The sequence below is a fragment of the Odocoileus virginianus genome, chromosome 19 (genome assembly GCF_023699985.2).
Source record: "Odocoileus virginianus isolate 20LAN1187 ecotype Illinois chromosome 19, Ovbor_1.2, whole genome shotgun sequence".
In the NCBI taxonomy this organism is placed as follows: domain Eukaryota; kingdom Metazoa; phylum Chordata; class Mammalia; order Artiodactyla; family Cervidae; genus Odocoileus; species Odocoileus virginianus.
In genome coordinates, this window is record NC_069692.1 from 47,023,365 (window position 1) to 47,041,981 (window position 18,617).

Here is an 18,617-nt window from a genome sequence, read left to right on the forward strand (position 1 = left end):
CATCTTCTGTCATCCCCTTCTCCTATGTTCGATCTTTCCCATCATCAGGGTCTTTTCAATGAGTCAGTTCTTTGCATCAGGTGGCTAAAGTATTGGAGTTTAAGCTTCAGCATCAGTCCTTCCAATGAATATTCAGGACTGATTTCCTTTAGGATTGACTGGTTGGGTCTCCTTGCAGTCCAAGGGACTCTCAAGAGTCTTCTCCAACATCACAGTTCAAAAGCATCATTTATTTGGTGCTCGGTTTTATTTACAGTTTGACTCTCACATCCATACATGACTACTGGAAAAATCATAGCTTTGACTAGACAGACCTATGTTGGCAAAGTAATGTCTCTACTTTTTAATATGCTATCTAGGTTGGTCATAACTTTTCTTCCAAGGAGCGAGTGTCTTTTAATTTCATGGCTGCAGTCATCATCTGCAGTGATTTTGGAGCCCCAAAGAATAAAGTTTGTCACTGTTTCCATTGTTTCCCCACCACTTGCCATGAAGTGATGGGACCAAATGCCATGATCCTAGTTTCCTGAATGTTGAATTTTAAGCCAACTTTTTCACCCTCCTCATTCACTTTCATCAAGAGGCTCTTTAGTTCTTCTTCCCTTTCTGCCCTAAGTGTGGTGTCATCTGCATATCTGAGGTTATGCAGATAATTCTCCCAGCAGTCTTGATTTCGGTTTGGGCTTCATCCAGTCCAGCATTTCTCATGCTGTTCTCTGCATATAAGCAGGGTGACAATATACGGCCTTGATGTACTCCTTTCCCAATTTGGAACTAGTCTGTTGTTCCATGTCCAGTTCTAATTGTTGCTTTCTAACCTGCATACAGATTTCTCAAGAGGCAGGTAAGGTGGTCTGCTATTCCCATCTCTTTAAGAATTTTCCACAGTTTGTTGTGATCCACACAATCAAAGTATTGGAGGGAAGGAAATCTGGATTCTGAATGATGCTGAGGATTTACTAAAGGAAAGGGGCCTGAATGCTTGAGTCTGAGAGGCATTGAGTAGTGAGGGGAAGCCAGTAATCTACCCCAAATTTCCTGCATCAAGTCTTCCTCCCATAGCATCATGCTCATACCTTCCCCAAACTGACATCTTGGGGCTATTAGAAAATGAAAACTTTCTTCTTCACCTAAAGCTAAAATTTAGAAAAGGGATCAAACTCAAATTTTAAGGATGAACCAAAAGGTGAAATTTTTATTTGAGAAAAATGGGAATTTTGTGAGGAGTCACAGCAAATGTTTCCATAAATAACAATCGTATTATACACTGGATGAACTGAGGGGAAACTGACATTGAAAAGAAAATGCATAATTCATGTTATTAAGGAGTTTTGAGAAAATATTTGTTCCATGGAAACAAGACAATCTGACATAAAATTTCTGCTTTTGGATAATGCAAAGTTCACATGAAGGGATAATTATATGAAAAGAGCTTTGAATTCTGAGAACTATTAGCAATGAAAAGTAGTGAAGATGATGTGAAAAAATATGAAGAGATGGGTGCAGGAAATTTAATATACATATGATAGAAAGTAGGGCAAATCAGACAGCTGAGAAACAATGACCAAGGAAGTAGTTAGTGTGTGCAGCTGAAGAAAAACACATGCAATAAGATCAGAAACACACACAGACAAATGGGCAACATCTGTAAAACAGAGACAATTGATCTTGTCTTTGTACCTTTTTTCTTTTATATTGATTATAAACCAAGTTTTATGACACCATCAAAATTTTTTTCCATTTTAAAGAATAATTTTGAAGTAAAAATACAGTTGTATTCATTATATAACTTCTTAATTTATGTTACACAATCCCTGATTATCTTTACACTATGTCTTAATACCCCAACTGTACTTTTTTATGAAAAACTGAAAATAAAGCAAAGATTGAGAAAACAAGTGAGTCAGACATCAGGTAAAATGAGAGTTCCTCCTTGTACTTAATCCACAAGAAAGGCAGGGAGATAGTCTTTCACTCTTTAATTTTCAAGAGAATAGAGAACTCAAATAAAAATAAGGAGAACATACTATTCTGATAAACAGAAAGAAAAGACTGAGTTGGGTGACAATGTTGATATGTTTCCTGAAATAGTTCAGGGATAATGGTGATGCTGTGATCCAGAAGGATGATGAATTAAAGACTGAGCTGGGCTGACACCAGCAAGCGCTAAGGCTGCTGTGGATTCTCTAATAAAAACTGCACATGCATTAGGCCTGTGATCTAGGGCTGGAAAAAGACATGCCGGGTGAACACTAGCTAGTTTCTAGGAAGGATTTGCTGCACCTACTGATACTAATATTTCAAAGACATAGAAAATGTCAGAGTTGGAGAGAAATTATTTGTTATCTCATTGAATTCATGTTTTTCTAACAAATATGAATTGGATACCTAATATGTGTCAAGCAGTGTCCACATAATTGAGCATTCAAAAGAGTATTTAATATTTCCTTGCCTACAAGAAACAGAAATCAAAGTGGAATATATTACTTTGTAAATATACTACAATTTAGATGTATAAAAAGTGCAGAACAAGCTAACTCAGCCTGAGACCCTTGTGAGGAGTGCTTTATGGGGCAAGATTATTTTAGTACAGAAAGAAACTAAGCAAAGATATAAAAGTACAAAAGAGCAAGATACATTCAGAGAAATTAATAGCATTATTAATTGGTAACATGATGGATGAATCGTCTCTACAAAACCCAATATAAATGGTTTATGTATCTAATAACAATTTAGGCATCTCTAATAATTTTAAATGTTAACAACTAAAATGTATAGATACAAGAAGAATATATAGATATAAGAAGATACAGTCTTGCCCTACAAATAAATTAATTGTATTGTTGCTGTTGTTCAGTCGCTTAGCTCTATCCGACTCTTTGTGAACCCATGGACTGCAGACTCCTCTGTCCTCCACTATCTCCCAGGGTTTGCTCTAATTCATGCTCATTGAGTTGGTGATGCTATCTAACCATATCATTCTCTGCTGCCCTCTCCTGCCCTGCCCTCAGTCTTCCCCTGCATTAGGGTCTTTTCCAGGGAGTCAGCTCTTCACATCACTTGGAGCTTCGGGTTCAGTATTCGTCCTTTCAATGGATATTCACGGTTGATTCCTTTAGAACTGACTGGCTTGATCTCCTTGCAGTCCAAGGGACTCTCAAGAGTTTTCTCCATCACAATTTGAAAGCATCAATTTTTTAGCACTCAGGCTTCTTTATGGTCCAATTCTTACATACATTGATGATTATAATAAAAACTGTTTGTTGATGTCCCTAATACACAGTCTTATTGTTGTTCAGTCACTCACTCATGCCCAACTCTTTGCAACCCCATGAACTGCAGCACACCAGGGTTCCCTGTCCTTCACTATCTCCTGGAATTTGCTCAAACTCATGTCCATTGAGTCAGTGATGCCATCCAACCATTCATTCTTCCGTTGTTCCCGTCTCCTCCTTCCCTCAGTCTTTTCCAGCATCAGGGTCTTTTCCAATGAGTCTGTTCTTTGCATCAGGTGGCCAAAGTATTGGAGTTTCAGCTTCAGCATCAGTCCTTCCAGTGAATATTCAGCATTGACTTCCTTTAGGATTGACTGGTTTCATCTCCTTGCTGTCCAACGAATTCTCAAGAGTCTTCTCTAGCATCACAGTTGAAAGCAATCAATTCTTTGGTGCTCAGCCTTTTATACTGCCCAACTCTCACATCTGTACATGACTACTGGAAAAACCATAGCTTTTACTAGATGGACCTTTGTAGGCAAAGTAATGTCTCTGCTTTTAAATAGGCAGTCTAGGTTTGTAATAACTTTCCTTCCAAGAAGCCATATTCTTTTCATTTTATGGCTACAGTCACCATCTGCAGTGATTTTGGAGCCCCCCAAAATAGAGTTTATCATGGTTTCCATTATTTCTCCATTTATTTGCCATGAACTGATTGGGACTAGATGCCATGATCTTGGTTTTTTGAATGTTGATCTTTAAGCCAGCTTTTTCACCTTCTTCTTTCACCTTTATCAAGAAGCTCTTTAATTCCTCTTCACTTTCTGCCATTAGGGTGGCGTCATCTGCACTTGTGAGGTTATTAATATTTCTTGTGGCAATCTTCATCTAGCCCAGCATTTCACATGATGTACTCTGCATATAAGTTAAATAAGCAGGATGACAATATACAGCCTTGTTGTTCTCCTTTCCCAATTTTGAACCAGTCAGTTGTACCATGTCTGCATCTAAATGTTGCTTCTTGACCTGTATACAGGTTTCTCAGGAGGCAGGTAAGGTAGTCTGGTATTGCTGCCCCTTAAGAATTTTTCACAGTTGTGATCCACACAGTCAAAGGTTTTAATCTATTTAAGAAATCAGAAGATTTTCTGGAATTCCCTGGATTTTTCCATGATCCAATGTTGGTTATTTGATTTTTGGTTTCTCTGCCTTTTATCCAAGCTTGTATTTCTCAAAGTTCTCTGTTCATGTGATGTTGAGGCCTAGTTTGAAGGATTTGGGGCATTACCTTGCTAGCCTGTGAAACGAGTGCAACTGTGCAGTAGTTGGAACATTCTTTGGCATTGACCTTCTCTGGAACTGGAGTGAAAAGTAACCTATATCAGTCTTGTGGCCACTGCTGAGTTTTCCAAATTTGCTGAAATATTAATTGCAACACTTTAACAGCATCATGTTTAGGATTTTGAATAGCCTATCTGGTGTTCTATCACCTCCATTGGTTTTGTTTGTCATAATGCTTCCTAAGGCCCACTTGACTTCACACGCAAGGATATTTGGCTCTAGACAAATGGCCACATCATCGTGGTTATCCAGGTCATTAAGACCTTTTGCGGATACACTTCTTCTGTGTATTCTTGCCACGTCTTCTTAATCTCCTCTGCTTTGTAAGTCCTTACAGTTTCTGTCCTTTATCGTGCCCATCCTTGCATGAAATGTTCTTTTGATATTTCCACTTTACTTAAAGAGATCTCTAGTCTTTCCCATTCTGTTGTCTTCCTCTATTTTTTACATCATTCATTTGAAGAAGGGCTCCTTGCTATTCTTTGGAAGCCCACATTCAGTTGGGTTTATCTTTCCCTTTCTCCCTTGCCTTTAACTTCTCTTCACCTCAGCTATTTGTAAAGCTTCCTTGGACAACCACTTTGCATTCTTTCTTTTCTTTATCTGGGGGATGATTTTGTTCACTGCCTCCTGTACAATGTTATGTACCTTTGTCCATAGTTCTTCAGGTATTCTTTCTACAAAATCTAATCCGTTGAATCTATTTGTCATCTCTACTGCATAATCATAAGGGATTTGCTTCAGTTCATACCTGAATGGCCTAGTGGTTTTCCCTAATTTTTTCAATTTGAGCCTGAATTTTGCAATAAGGAGCTCATAATCTGAGTCACAGTAAGCTCCAGGTCTTGTTTTTGCTGCCTGTATAGAGCTTTTCCATCTTCAACTGCAAAGAACATAATCAATCTGATTTCATTTTTGACTATCTGCCAATGTCCATGTGTAGAGTCTTTTGTGTTGTTGGAAGAGGGTATTTGCTATGACCAGTGCCTTCTCTTGGCAAGACTCTGTTAGCCTTTGCCTTGTTTCATTTTGTACTCCAAATCCAAACTTGCTTGTTACCCCAGGTATCTTGTGACTTCCTACTTTGCATTTCAGTCCCCCTGATGAAAAGGACATAATTTTTTTTTTGGGGGGGGGGTAGTTCTAGAAGGTCTTGCAGGTCTTCATAGAACTATTTAACTTCAGCTTCTTCAGCATTAGTGGTTGGGGTATAGACTTGGATTACTGTGATGTTCAATGGTTTTCCTTGGAAACAAACTGAGATCATTCTGTCATTTTTGAGGTTGTACCCAAATACCGCATTTCTGATTCTTTCATTAATGATGAGGTACTCCATTCCTTCTAAGGGGTTCTTATCCACATAGCAGATATAATGGTCATCTGAATTAAATTCTCCCATTCCTATCCCTTTTAGGTCACTGATTCCTAAGATGTTGATGTACAATCTTGCCAACTCCTGTTTTGTCACATCCAACTTACCTTGTTTCATGGACCTAAATTTCAGGGTCCTATGCAACATTTTTCTTTACAGCATTGTACTTTACTTTCAGCAGCATTCCACAACTTGAGTATCGTTTCTGCTTTAGCCCAGCCACTTCATTCTTTCTTGAGCTAATAGTAAGTGCCCTCTGCTCTGGCAACCCACTCCAGTATTCTTGCCTGGAAAATACCATTGACAGAGGAGCCTGGTGGGCTACACATAGTTCATGGGGTTTCAAAGAGTTGGACATGACTGGGTGACTAACACACACATTCTTCCCTAGTATCATATTGGACACTTTCTGACCTGAGGGTTCATCTTCCATTGTCATACCTTTTTGCCTTTTCATATGGTGAATAGTCTTCTCTTTGCAAGAATACTGGAGTTGTTAGCCATGTCCTCCTCCAAAGGACCACGTTTGTCAAAACTCTTCAATATGACCCACCCATCTTGGGTGGCCCTACATGGTATGGCTCATAGCTTCCTGAGTTACACAAGCCCCTTCTTCATGACAAGGCAAGCATACTATTGAGAGCTGCCATTTCCTTCTCCAGGTGTCTTCCCTGCCCAAGGATTAAACCCGCTTCTCTTGCATCTCTTACATTGGTAGGCAAGTTGCCATTGGGCCACCTGGGAAGCCCAAACTATACTATAAAGTAATTGCGATCAGGAATAAAGTTTTGGGGCTTCTCCGGTGTCTCAGATGGTAAGGAATTCACCTGTGATGTAGGAAACTCAAGTGTGATCCCTGGGTCAGAAAGATCTCCTAGAGAAGGGAATGCAATTTTAACCACATCTAGAAGTAACAACAACAAACAAGACAAGGAAAACATTTAAAAAATGCAAATAAAGAAGAAACTTTTGTGATCTTCTATTCCAACCCCCAACCTGAGTATTGACTTACTGCCCCCAAGTGCCCCATTTCCCTGAGAGGATCACGTCTGGTACATGTACATAACTGCACACTCACTCAGCTGCTGGGACGCTTGGTGTTCTGTTAAAAAGCACAGACATTTTCAAATTCCCTAGACATAAATGAAGAGTTCAGTGGTATAGTACTTTTCTCACTGAAGATGAGCCTTCTACTTTTACCATATTCTTTGCTACAACAATATTTTACTAGTCAATAAAAATAATTGAGTTTTACAAGAATTAACTTTTTGGCAACACAAGTATTTGTCATTTTTTTCCTCCATTATGAAACAGATCAAATGGAATTTTGGAAACAAAATATTTGCTATTGAAGTTGATGTAAGAAACATATCTATTGCATGTATATATACATAGCAACAAAATAAAGCACTCAAAAATACATTTGTTAAATGATGTGGTAAAGAAATATCTGAAAACAATGATTTCTTGAGATCTAGGTGTGTAACTGTAATTGTGACTATAAGATTTAGAACATATTTTAAAAAATTAAGTGCAAAATTAACAAATTTAGAACATATTTTATAAACTTTTAAAGATATCTCCAAAACAGCTTTGATCAATAGAATATGTGCAAGTTTATATTGCATATTTATTTTGGACAGACTTCTGTTAAGTGTGGTATTTGTATTGGTTTAAATAAAATGCTAACATGAAAAAAAGAAAATAATATATAGAATATGGGGATTAGTCATAGTTTACTAAACTTGTGGCTTTAAAACAAATAAGCACAGATATTCTGGCACTGAAAAGTTTGAGTAGGAATGTCTATAGAGTTATCAGATATTTTTTTTATCATGTACACTGAGAGGAAGCTTTTGAGAATCTTATTTTCCTTAATGTGGTGTTCCATAAATATTTTTATGCATCAAAACAACACCTGCACATTCACACTTTTAATCTGAATTTATGATATAATAAGCTCACAGAAATAATTTTATATGAATTAAACAAAAAGAGTGCATCTTGGCATGCATCTCCATCAAAATTGCATTTGTTGAATCAATTAGTAGTTAATTCTAAAAGGATAAAATTATATACAAAAACCTCATGGGCATCTCCATCAAAATTGCATTTGTTGAATCAATTAGTAGTTAATTCTAAAAGGACAAAATTATATCAAAAAACCTCATGTAAGAAGGCATGAACTAATGAACAATAAAATGAAAAGATGAATTAATAAGTGAATAGATGAGTTTTAACAGAACCATCAAGAGTTGCTTTGAAAGGCATTTCTAGAATTATTAAGTGAGGAGCTTTTCAGACTTCTTCTCCATGACTGGTGAAAATTACTTCTCAAAAGTAACCATTTAAAGTCCCTAGAAATTGTCCAAAGGGAATATAACAAATGGAGAAAGGTTTATTCAATAAACTCTACTTAAAATCCATCAAAACAGCGAGGGAGGGTGTGTGGCATCTGAGCTACAACCCACTCCCTTCCTTCTCCCCTCCAAGCTCAGGAAGACAGAAATTCCCCCTGAGTGTGCAGGACCTCCAGCTCCCGGTCAAGCGTTACAGCATCTGCCCCAGCAGGTAAGGCCACAGCGCTCCTCATCCAGGTCTGTGATGCATAAGCTCTACTCTAGGCAAAGGCTGTTGAGTGGTCAAAGGCTCTCTTTCCCCACCCATCTCCCAGTTGTAGGGTTAAAACTCTACCTCTGCTGTGCAGGCCAAGGCTATGGGACCCCAAACACGCTGATCTCAGCTACCTCATGCGGTGGATGTTCCACATGAGGAAAGGTACATCAAGCCCATCAGGAATTAAGGACCTCATCCACTGACACACTCATGGAGCAGGAGTGTCTGCCTGAGAGAAGCAGGCTGCTATCCCTAACCCTAGCTCCAGAGCAGTGACATGGAGTTCTGACTAGGAGAAGAGGCAAGTCATACACAGGAAGAAAGAGCTCTGTATCTTTCTCTAAGAGAACAGATTTCATCTGGAATAGAGGTTGGGAACATTCAAGCAGAGCAACACAGTCAAAAGCAATGCAGATTTTGGTGCTGAGCCGTAAGGAGAAGTCTGACAGCTCTGTGACAACAACAAGGAAAACAACAGGCAAGCAGGAAGCTGAGCAGAAAGAACCATGGAGACAGAGAAGAGACCAGAGTCAGAACAGGTTTTAAAGACTGGCTCCAACTTGAGCAGAAGAACTAAAATCTTAACTGAGAGACCAGGAAAAGAGAATGACAGTTAAAGACAGCCTGGTTAAAAACACCATCATCTCTGATGGGAAGGCAAGACAGATGTGTACATGATAAAGTTTTGCCCATGAGTAGAAACATCAGAGGCTAACGCTGCAGGGGAAATAGGCTTCACTGAAATAATATAGCCAACTCATGAAACAAATAAAGAAGCAAGCAAGCAAAAATAAGCCCTGGAAGTGAGGACAGGGATCAGTATCCAGATCTGCTACAATATACTATCTAAAATGGCCAATATTCAACTATAAATTATGAGGCATCCAAAGAAACAGAAATATGACTAACCTTCAGAGAAGGCCCAGAATTTGGACATACCTGACAAAGACATTAAAAAAAAAAAAACTTGTAAATATGTTCAAAGAGCTAAAGTGACCATGCTCGAAGAACAAAAAATAAGAAAACAGCATCTCATCTAATATAGAAGATAAAGATATATAACTTATTAAAGAAATAAAATGATTAAAAATGAAAAGAATTATTAGAGGGATTCAATATTAAGTTTTAAACTGGCAGAATAAAGAATTCATGAATATAAAGATAAATCAATAGTGATTATGAGACCTGGTGAAAACAAAGAAAAAAGAATGAAGAAAAATGAACAGAACCTTGAAGAAATGTAGAAGACTATCAGCCACAGGAATATATGTGGCATTGCCATGAGGACAGAAAGAGATCCCTTCCAAACACAAAGCATTAAAAGCTGAACCTTCACAGATTTGATGGAAAACATCAATCTGTACATCTGAGAAGCTCAATGAACCCAACTAGGAACAACACAAAGAGATCCATTATTCAGATACATACATATCACAATAAACACTGAAAACAAAAGGAAAAGAGAAATTCTTGAAAAAACAAGAGAAAATACACTCATCTTACACACACACACACACACACACACACACACACACACACACACACAGGCTTTTAGTAAGATTAACAGTTGACTTCTCATCAGAGACAGTGGAGGTCAGAGGCAGTGGGATGATATACTTGAAGTGCTAAAAGAAGGAAAAAGAGGCTGGTAACTAAGAACCCTACATTCAGCAAACTATTTTTCAAAAATGAAGGTGAAATATATTCCTAGGTTAACAAAATCTGACATAATTCATTGCTAGGAAACTCACTTTTAAGAAATACTAAAGGAAAGTCTTTAGCGTAGATAGAAACATGAATTCATATAAAAAAGAACTCTGGTAAATAGAATTATAGGGGTAATCATAAAAATATAATTTCATATTTCTTTTTTGTTATCTTGAATTATTTAAGAATAGTATAAAAACAGTATTAATATACTAGCATTGTTAAGCCTATAATGTAAAGAAATCAAATAGATTTGACAATAACAGAACAAAGGAGATGGATGGAAGCAACTATGAATTGGAGTTGGGAAATGACACCAGATGCTATCTTGAATCCCAAGGAAGAAATGAAGAGAACCAAAAATAGTAAATAAGAACATTACATAACAGATCCTATAAATATATACTTGCTCTCATTTCCTCTCTTGGCTTTATTAAAAGGCAAAACCATATAAAGTGTTAGTTACAACAATGTATTATTGGAATTTTAACATATATAGACATAAAATATATAAAAACAATAGCACAAAAAAGGGAGAAAGGTGAATAGAGCTACGTAGAATTAACATTTCTCCTGGGCAGTCCAGTGGTTAAGACCTTGCTTTTCAACACAGAAGGTGTGGGTTTGATCCCTGGTGGGTTAGCTAAGATTCCACATGCCTTGGGGACAGAAAATAAAAAAGCATAAAACAGAAGCAATCTTGTGACAGATTTAATAAATACTTTAAAAACGGTCCACATCAAAAAAAAAATCTTGAAAAACATATCTTTCACTTGAATTATGATAGTGTAAAGTTGAAGTAGATTCTGTCAAGATGGATGCATAAATATATGCATCAAACCATCACATTGAATACCTTCGATTTACACATTGTCAATTATATTTCAATAAAACTAGAAAAAAAAAGTTGCAAACTGGAAAATCTAGAGTCACTAAGAAAATAAATCATAAATATAGTTAAAAATCACTGAAATATTTAAAGCATGCTTAGAAGATGCCCATTCAATGCAAAAGAAAGTAGTAAAGGAGAAACAGGAATCAAAAAACATAAAAAGCAAAATGTAAGCTAGGAGAAAAAAATACCGTCATATCAGTAATAATGTTAAATATGAATGCATTAAAATCTAGTCAAAAGGCAGAGATTGTTAGAATGAATTAAAAAAAATCCAAAATCTAAGTACATGTCATTTATATGAGACACACTTTAGATTCAAAGATAAATGTATGATTAAATTTTAACAAACACAGAAGGATATACCATGCAAACAGCAGACATTACAGAGATGGAGTAACTATAGTTATACCAGATAAAATAGGCTTTGTTTGCTACTGAAAATTTATTCTCCACTAGCAGCAGCAATGGAAAAGACCCTGATGCTGGGAGGGATTGGAGGAAGGAGGAGAAGGGGAAGACAGAGGATGAGATGGCTGGATGGCATCACTGACTCGATGGGCATGAGTTTGAGCAGACTCTGGGAGCTGGTGATGGACAGGGAGGCCTGGCGTGCTGAGGTTCATGGGGTAACAAAGAGTCAGACACGACGGAGCGACTGAACCGAACTGAGCAGCAGCAATGACCGGGAGTCTGTCTACCACTGAAATCTGCTGGAGGCCGACAGCAGGGAGGGATGGAAAGTTGGGTGGTGGATGACAAAAAGTCTGGTTGTTGGTCTCTATGTGGGTCTGTTTGCATACTGCTGCAAGCTCACATCACTTAAAAAAAGTATCTTGCACACGCTGAAAAAAGAATGATCTTTTAAAATCTGGGCTTAAATATCTGTGTTAATTTTGGGCCTATGGCTGAGTGGAAAAACAGAAGCTGCTAGTTCTCAGTGCATGTTTAAAATATAGTCTTTTCAATTGGTAATAAAGTCTCTAACTTTGTGTGTATCCTAGGGATAGATGGTCTAAGAAGACAGATATTAGATTCCAAGTTATCCTAAACTCAACAGAGCTCATGTTCTGATTGGTTTATGTAGATTAATAAGTAGTTGTGTAATTGTAACATAAAAGACATAAAGAATCACTACAGAAACCAAACACCTAATACTTTGAATACCATAGCTTAAAAAAATTCATTCTCAAGAAGTTGCTAATTTAGAAACATTTTTGTTTTGTGAGATACAAAGCAAATTCTTAGAGATATCAAATTAGTTTGATAATTTTGGTCTAAAAACAGCTTTGTGAAAATCACAATGGGATATAACATCACTTCACATGTAACATGATGGCTAGGGTAAAAATAAAGCCAGCTAGTAACAAGTGTTGTGAGAATGCGGAGAATTGGAACCCATAAACACTGCTATGCAGCTGCTTGGGAAAATGATCAGTTCCTCAAATTGTTAAACATAGGGCTATCATGCAACCCAGTAATTCCACTCCTAGGTAAATGAAAAACAGATCTGATAACTTAAGTTCACAAAATACCACAGAGCTTGCCATGGATTAGTCTGCCTTTGTGAAAGTTCTGACTACCACAGACCCTTTTCCTGAAACTAGAATGGTTTTCTCTGCATCCTAAGATGCATCTGTATTAAGCATTTGTTGTGAAATTGTGATTTATGGAAAGAGATTGTTTAAAGGTTTTAAAAATGGTTTGTGGAGCGGGGGCAAAACCAGGACTATAAACTTCCTGATTATTAAATATTAGCAAGCATTTCCAGGATAGTAAGGCTAAATTCAAGAGATTAAAATTTCGTGGTCCTGAAGAGCAGTGTAGCAAATTCCTAAAACAGATTTGGAATAAAAACTTTCTGAATTATCCAATAAAACTCTTTAGAACTTGATGTTTTACCCTTCTGTCTGGGACAAGCAGGCTTTCCTGGAGGCTCAGTGGTAAAGAATCCACCCGCCAGTGCAGAAGGTTTCCTGGGTTGGGAAGATCCCCTGGAGAAGGAAATGGCAACCCATTCCAGTGTTCTTGCCTGGGAACTCCACGGACAGAGAGGAGCCTGGCGGGTTATTGTCCATGAGGTTGCAAAGAGTCAGACTCAACTTAACGACCAAACAACAATAACAACAACTGAGACAAGCACAATACCTTAAGAGGCACCTTAACAAATCTAATCAATGAAATTGCTTAGTGAATGTTCCCCCCTCAATGTACCCTGACATTTCCTTACTGATATGTTTACCTATATTTATAACTTCTCTACTTAGGCCTTTCTGGGCACAATCTCTAAGAGAACACTCTTACAGAGAAAACCATCACCAAAGCATCTAGTACAAAAAATTGAATAGAGAGAGAAAGAGGGAACATGAAAGTGGGTCCAGGAATGCTCTTAAGTCATTTTTTTTCAAGAGTGAATGTGGAAAATTATGATTAGATGACTCATCATATCATGGACTAAATAGGGATAATTCTGAGAGTTCTTTTCATAAGAATAAATAATGCAATCATGCAAATAATTTTTAAAAATGGATATACTTCTACTGAATTGCTTTTATTTATCTAACCCTAGTGAAAGAAAATACAAAACAAATTTGGCGTTTAAGAACAGAGTCTATGAGAGCAGTTTTTTATGATGTCAAGGGTCAATTATTCCACAGATAATACCTTAGGATGAGACCAATTCCAAACTCAATAGGTGCTATCTCATTCCACCCAACCCTTACATTTTATGAATTGTTTTCTACAAAAACATACTTACTTTATCAGCATATCATTTAGCATAATTATATAAATAAACACCAATGAAAATGTATGAGGAGCCAGTTTAAAAAGTCATGACTTTGTAAACACTGCCCCTCATTAATTATTATCTTGATAAAAAAAGAGGTTTTATTTTTCTTACACATGACATTTAAAGGGTAGATATGTTTAGTTTTTACTTTTAAATAAAATAGCTAAGAAAATGGTCATGTTCTGCTTTCTGAATATTGCTTACATTTATTACAAAATACTCAACTTATAATGCATGACACTTCTTTTGTATGAAAAAAAAAAGATTAAATAGAAAGGTAGCAAGATAGTTCATTTTTAGTTGCTTTATTTGACAGTCACTCACTCTCACCAAAAAGGAAATACTGATGAAAATTTATGGAAAACCCTAAAGGAATTGAACTTAGAGGACTCAATTCAGTAGATTTAGTAAAAGCAAATTGTTAATTTACCAAAGGAGTTATCTAAATTCAATACTCTGCCATCAAACAGAGGATAAAACAAAGACAAAAACAATTTAAACAGGTTTTGGGGAAATCCTCAGTACCCCTATGTATTCAGACTTTGGAGAGGCTTTTTATGAAGTAAAAACTGCCATTTTATCTCTGAAAGTGTGCACTTTAAAATAATATAAATAAATATTATAAAAATAATAAAAATAATATAAAATAATCTCATTATAAACTATTATGGGTCAATTACAAAGTGACTATATATGACAAGCCATTTTCTTTTTAAGCAAGTATACAATCTCCCAAATTACTGGAGCTGATTTAGACTAACAGTAAAATTTTAAAATAAAACATTGCTGGGCTGTAAAAAAAATAGGATCATGAATATTTTTCACTGGACTCAATAAAGAAATATTTATATCTTAGCTAATCTTAGGTCTTCATATCATATATAGTATTATTTTAATCACACTATTCATCAATTTAACAACCTATGCAGACTTCATTATCATTGCATTTATCAAGATGGAGATTGATTTTAGAAAGGTTTTATTCATCCTATTACTCTTTGCTTTCCTCTCATACCAACAGTCTCCTCCTCCTGCTACACACACATTTGCAAATTATAATTTCTCAATTAAAAATAAAAGATGCCAGAGGAATAGAGAAAGAAATAGCAAGCACTTTGCTTAATACTCAACTATTTAACACAAAGACAAAATCTGGTTTCAGTTTCCTTGGACTAGAAAGCAATTCATTGAACAATCTCAATTGGTTATGAAGGAGTTTAATGAAATTATGACCAAGTACTTAAACATAAATGGTAGGATTTAGATATATACACTCTAATCAAAGTGAATAAAATAATTGAAAGCTATTGTATTTTATAGGTCTTTTAATTCTGTTATTAGCCTGAGAACCACAAAATCCACCTGAATTCTTGTTACAGAGTCAGTAATCATAACAAGCACATATAGGACAATCAACCTGGCCAGCTCTACTGGAGCGGCTAAAATTTTATCACCAGTTCTGCATGACACCAGCATTATTTATGTACTTAACTTTTATTCTTTAAAGGATTTAAAAATTATCTACACTTCAAATTCAGACTCATCCAAAGTAATAATAATCATGCAACCAAAACTGTGATATTATGATCACATTTTTTCTAATGTGATACACTACTGATGTCCTCCACTTTTCAAAAGTTCACTTCTTTCCACTTTACTTTCATGAAAGACCTGTACTTGTACCTGTTTTGACTAAATGAAGGAAATCCAAAAAGGATTTTCACTTGTGCAAAAAAAAGGTGAGATGTGAAAACATCATTCTGTGTTTGTTTTAGAGTGAGCTGTTATAGAGGCAGTGCTCAGTCAGAGCAGAGATAGTAGGATCACCAAGCTCCTTTTCCAGACCCACCAGCATCTCAGCGTCTGGTCACCATACTCTGACCTTGTCTCTGGGCATCTGTGCTTTATCTGATTTATTTTGTGCATCTGTTAGCAAGATGTGTCCAGAGGTAATTGGTTCTTCCTTTTATATGCCATTTGGACTTGCAAAAGTTTTCATAGAAACACTCTACTTTCAGATAGCATGGGAAACCTGTATTGCATTAAAATAACAACCCCTAAAATGATCTCACATACCACCCATGTTACAAGGAAACACAGTGAAAATAATTAAACCACATAATTTTCAATCTAATTTCTTTTTCATAGAAAAAAATACTGATAACATACACTAGCAACAAACTTAAAAACACAAATTAATGTCCAACTTAATGTCACACTGACTACCTATGTACTATAGTATGTAATGTAAATTTTAAAACAGTTGAACAGAGTCAGCTGAGTTGATATATTGAACCTGAAATGCTCATTGCCTCAGTCTCATACTGGTAATTAATGACTTTGGGGGAATTGTAATTTATACCAAATGGAAGTGTGTATACAAAGTATGTATATATACAAAGGACAGGCTGATTGAAGATTTCACTTATCTCCTATCTTACTGAGTATAGCCTCTGTGGTTTCCAAGGTTGATAAAAATTAAAGGTGACCTTTTACTCCCTGAGAGGGTGGTTTCAATGAATGAGGGAAAAGAAAAGAGCAAAACTGCGGTTCAATATGACAACTCTACTACTTGTGTTCTAGAGAAATATCATTTTATTCTGAGTTCTTGATCTTAATTTGATCCTTCCTGTCTACTAAATTAATGTATTCCATTTCTTCTACCAGAAAGTTTCAAATCATCTGTCTATGCATCTAAAGAGTTTTGAGAAAGGTAGAGCTCATTATTGTTCCTAAAGGCAAACAGATTATCCTCAGAACTCAGGGAGCTAAGAGAACAAATGAGTTTCATAATGATTTAATTATATTAAAATATCACTATTTCCATGACTATTATCCAGTCTTTGCCTATTAATATAAAACTGTAATGCTCCTAGATATTCATTTTATTTTTCCATGAGAACTGGGAATGAGCTCTTCCTAGCACTTAACTTCTTTTTGAAAGTGAAACATTCTCTTAATAAAATTCATGACATTGTAATAACAAGTGATAGAAAAGAAATCATGGATTCTAACCACTTTGTCCTCCTTTGGGAAAGCATCCAAGGAAGCAGAGTGAAGGGAGAGAGAAAAGAAGAGAAAAATAAAAATAAGGCACATATTAATAATCAGATTTTAAGAAAACAATCATATGCAACTTTAAAGTATAAAAATAAAGGTACTTTGAAAAGTAAATGTTTATTCTTACCAAAAAATAGTCACTATTCAAACTTTCATTCCAAATGCACATATAACCATCTTGCTATATTGTAGGTACAAAAATTGGACACTACAATTTCAGAAATTTTTAGAACTTGGATTATTAAATCTATATTTAAAACATTCTTTAGAAAGATAAAAAATGCTACCATATTTGGTTTACCTATTATTGAAAAGATTATACTAAAATGCATAAAATTTAAGTGAATAATTATATCAAATTGTCCTTAAAATATTTATAGTTTTGAATTGGAAAAATGTAAGAAAGGGAAGTGTCTGTAATAAAAACAGAAAGGAACTATACTATTTTAGCCATAAATAATCCCACAAGGTTGATTTATTTGTAATATGCATTTCAACATTTACAATATCACAGGAAAAACCAACTTTATACAATTTTTGTCTTTTGCCCAAGATTAAAAATTGTAAGTTGTGCTTTGTTTTATTTATTTTTTTAGTTTTAATTTTTCCCAAGATTGAATGGGTATAGTAAGGATAGATGAACTTCATTAGGCCTGGGTGTCTGTTTGAAAGCCTAAGTACCCCTTAGTTCAATCTCCTTTAAACACATCTCCTGTTTAAAACATGAGTTTGACTCTATGTTACTGGCTTACTTCAAACCTATAATGTGAATTTAAAAGCATCCCACACTATGCACACGCAGCCAGAATTAACACTCAACACCTTTGCACTGTATTGCTCAGGGCCAACACTTTTCAGAGTGCTGCGTGAGTTGTTAAGTATTTTGAATATCATCACAGGTTTTATTTGTGAGATTTTATTCCAAAATAGTGTTTTCAAGAACTAAAGAAGGGAAATTAAACAAATAGACCCTGTGCACTTTTTATGTGCCAAAAAAGATCTCAATCCACGGTTGCCCTAGAAAGTCTGTAAGGTAGCACATGAAGATTAACTAAAACACGTAAGTTTTAGAAGGAAAAAAAAGTATTATGTGGTCAAAAAATGGAACCTAAAGAAAAATTAAATATGCACAGGTTAGAACTGTTTTAATTCTCATAACAACCATATATAGTAACTATTATCATAAAATTTCATACATAAAGAAGCTGTTTTTCAGAGAGGTTAAAGATACATCTTTAAGGCTCATCTTAAGTATAATAATGCGTCTATTTTACTGAATGTCTTAATTCCCCTGAGAGAGATTTTAGAATAATACCCTACTTATAGCTCAAATACACTACTAAAAAACAATGTTGAGTGGTAACTTCACTTTAATTCTAACTGTGATTTTTCCAAATTAGGGAGACAAAAGTGCAAGACTCCATAAAAAAAACCCAATATTTTGACACACTCTTTAAATATCCAAATAATTTTCATGAGATAAACTTAGTACTAAATTTCTTAGACATGATAGTAAATGAAGGGATTCTCACAGAGGCTAATTATCACTTCATAAATGATTATATTGGATTAAATTAATGCCACACAAACTCTACAGATGTTATCTTCATTCAATCTGAAACA

At 35.6% G+C, this 18,617-nt stretch overlaps 1 protein-coding gene across 29 annotated transcripts in view; it reads right to left on the bottom strand.

The window, feature by feature from the left end:
• Positions 1-18,617, bottom strand: part of RIMS1 (regulating synaptic membrane exocytosis 1) — a 582,683-nt gene that overhangs the window by 317,155 nt on the left and 246,911 nt on the right. For 27 of the 29 annotated variants that reach the window (XM_070450206.1, XM_070450208.1, XM_070450173.1 and 24 more), the window contains one exon: positions 16,950-16,961. The exons of the other annotated variants lie outside the window; for them this stretch is intronic. In XM_070450206.1, the coding sequence (XP_070306307.1) occupies positions 16,950-16,961 (12 nt within the window). The remainder of the gene's footprint in view (positions 1-16,949; positions 16,962-18,617) is intronic. 29 annotated transcript variants of the gene reach the window in all.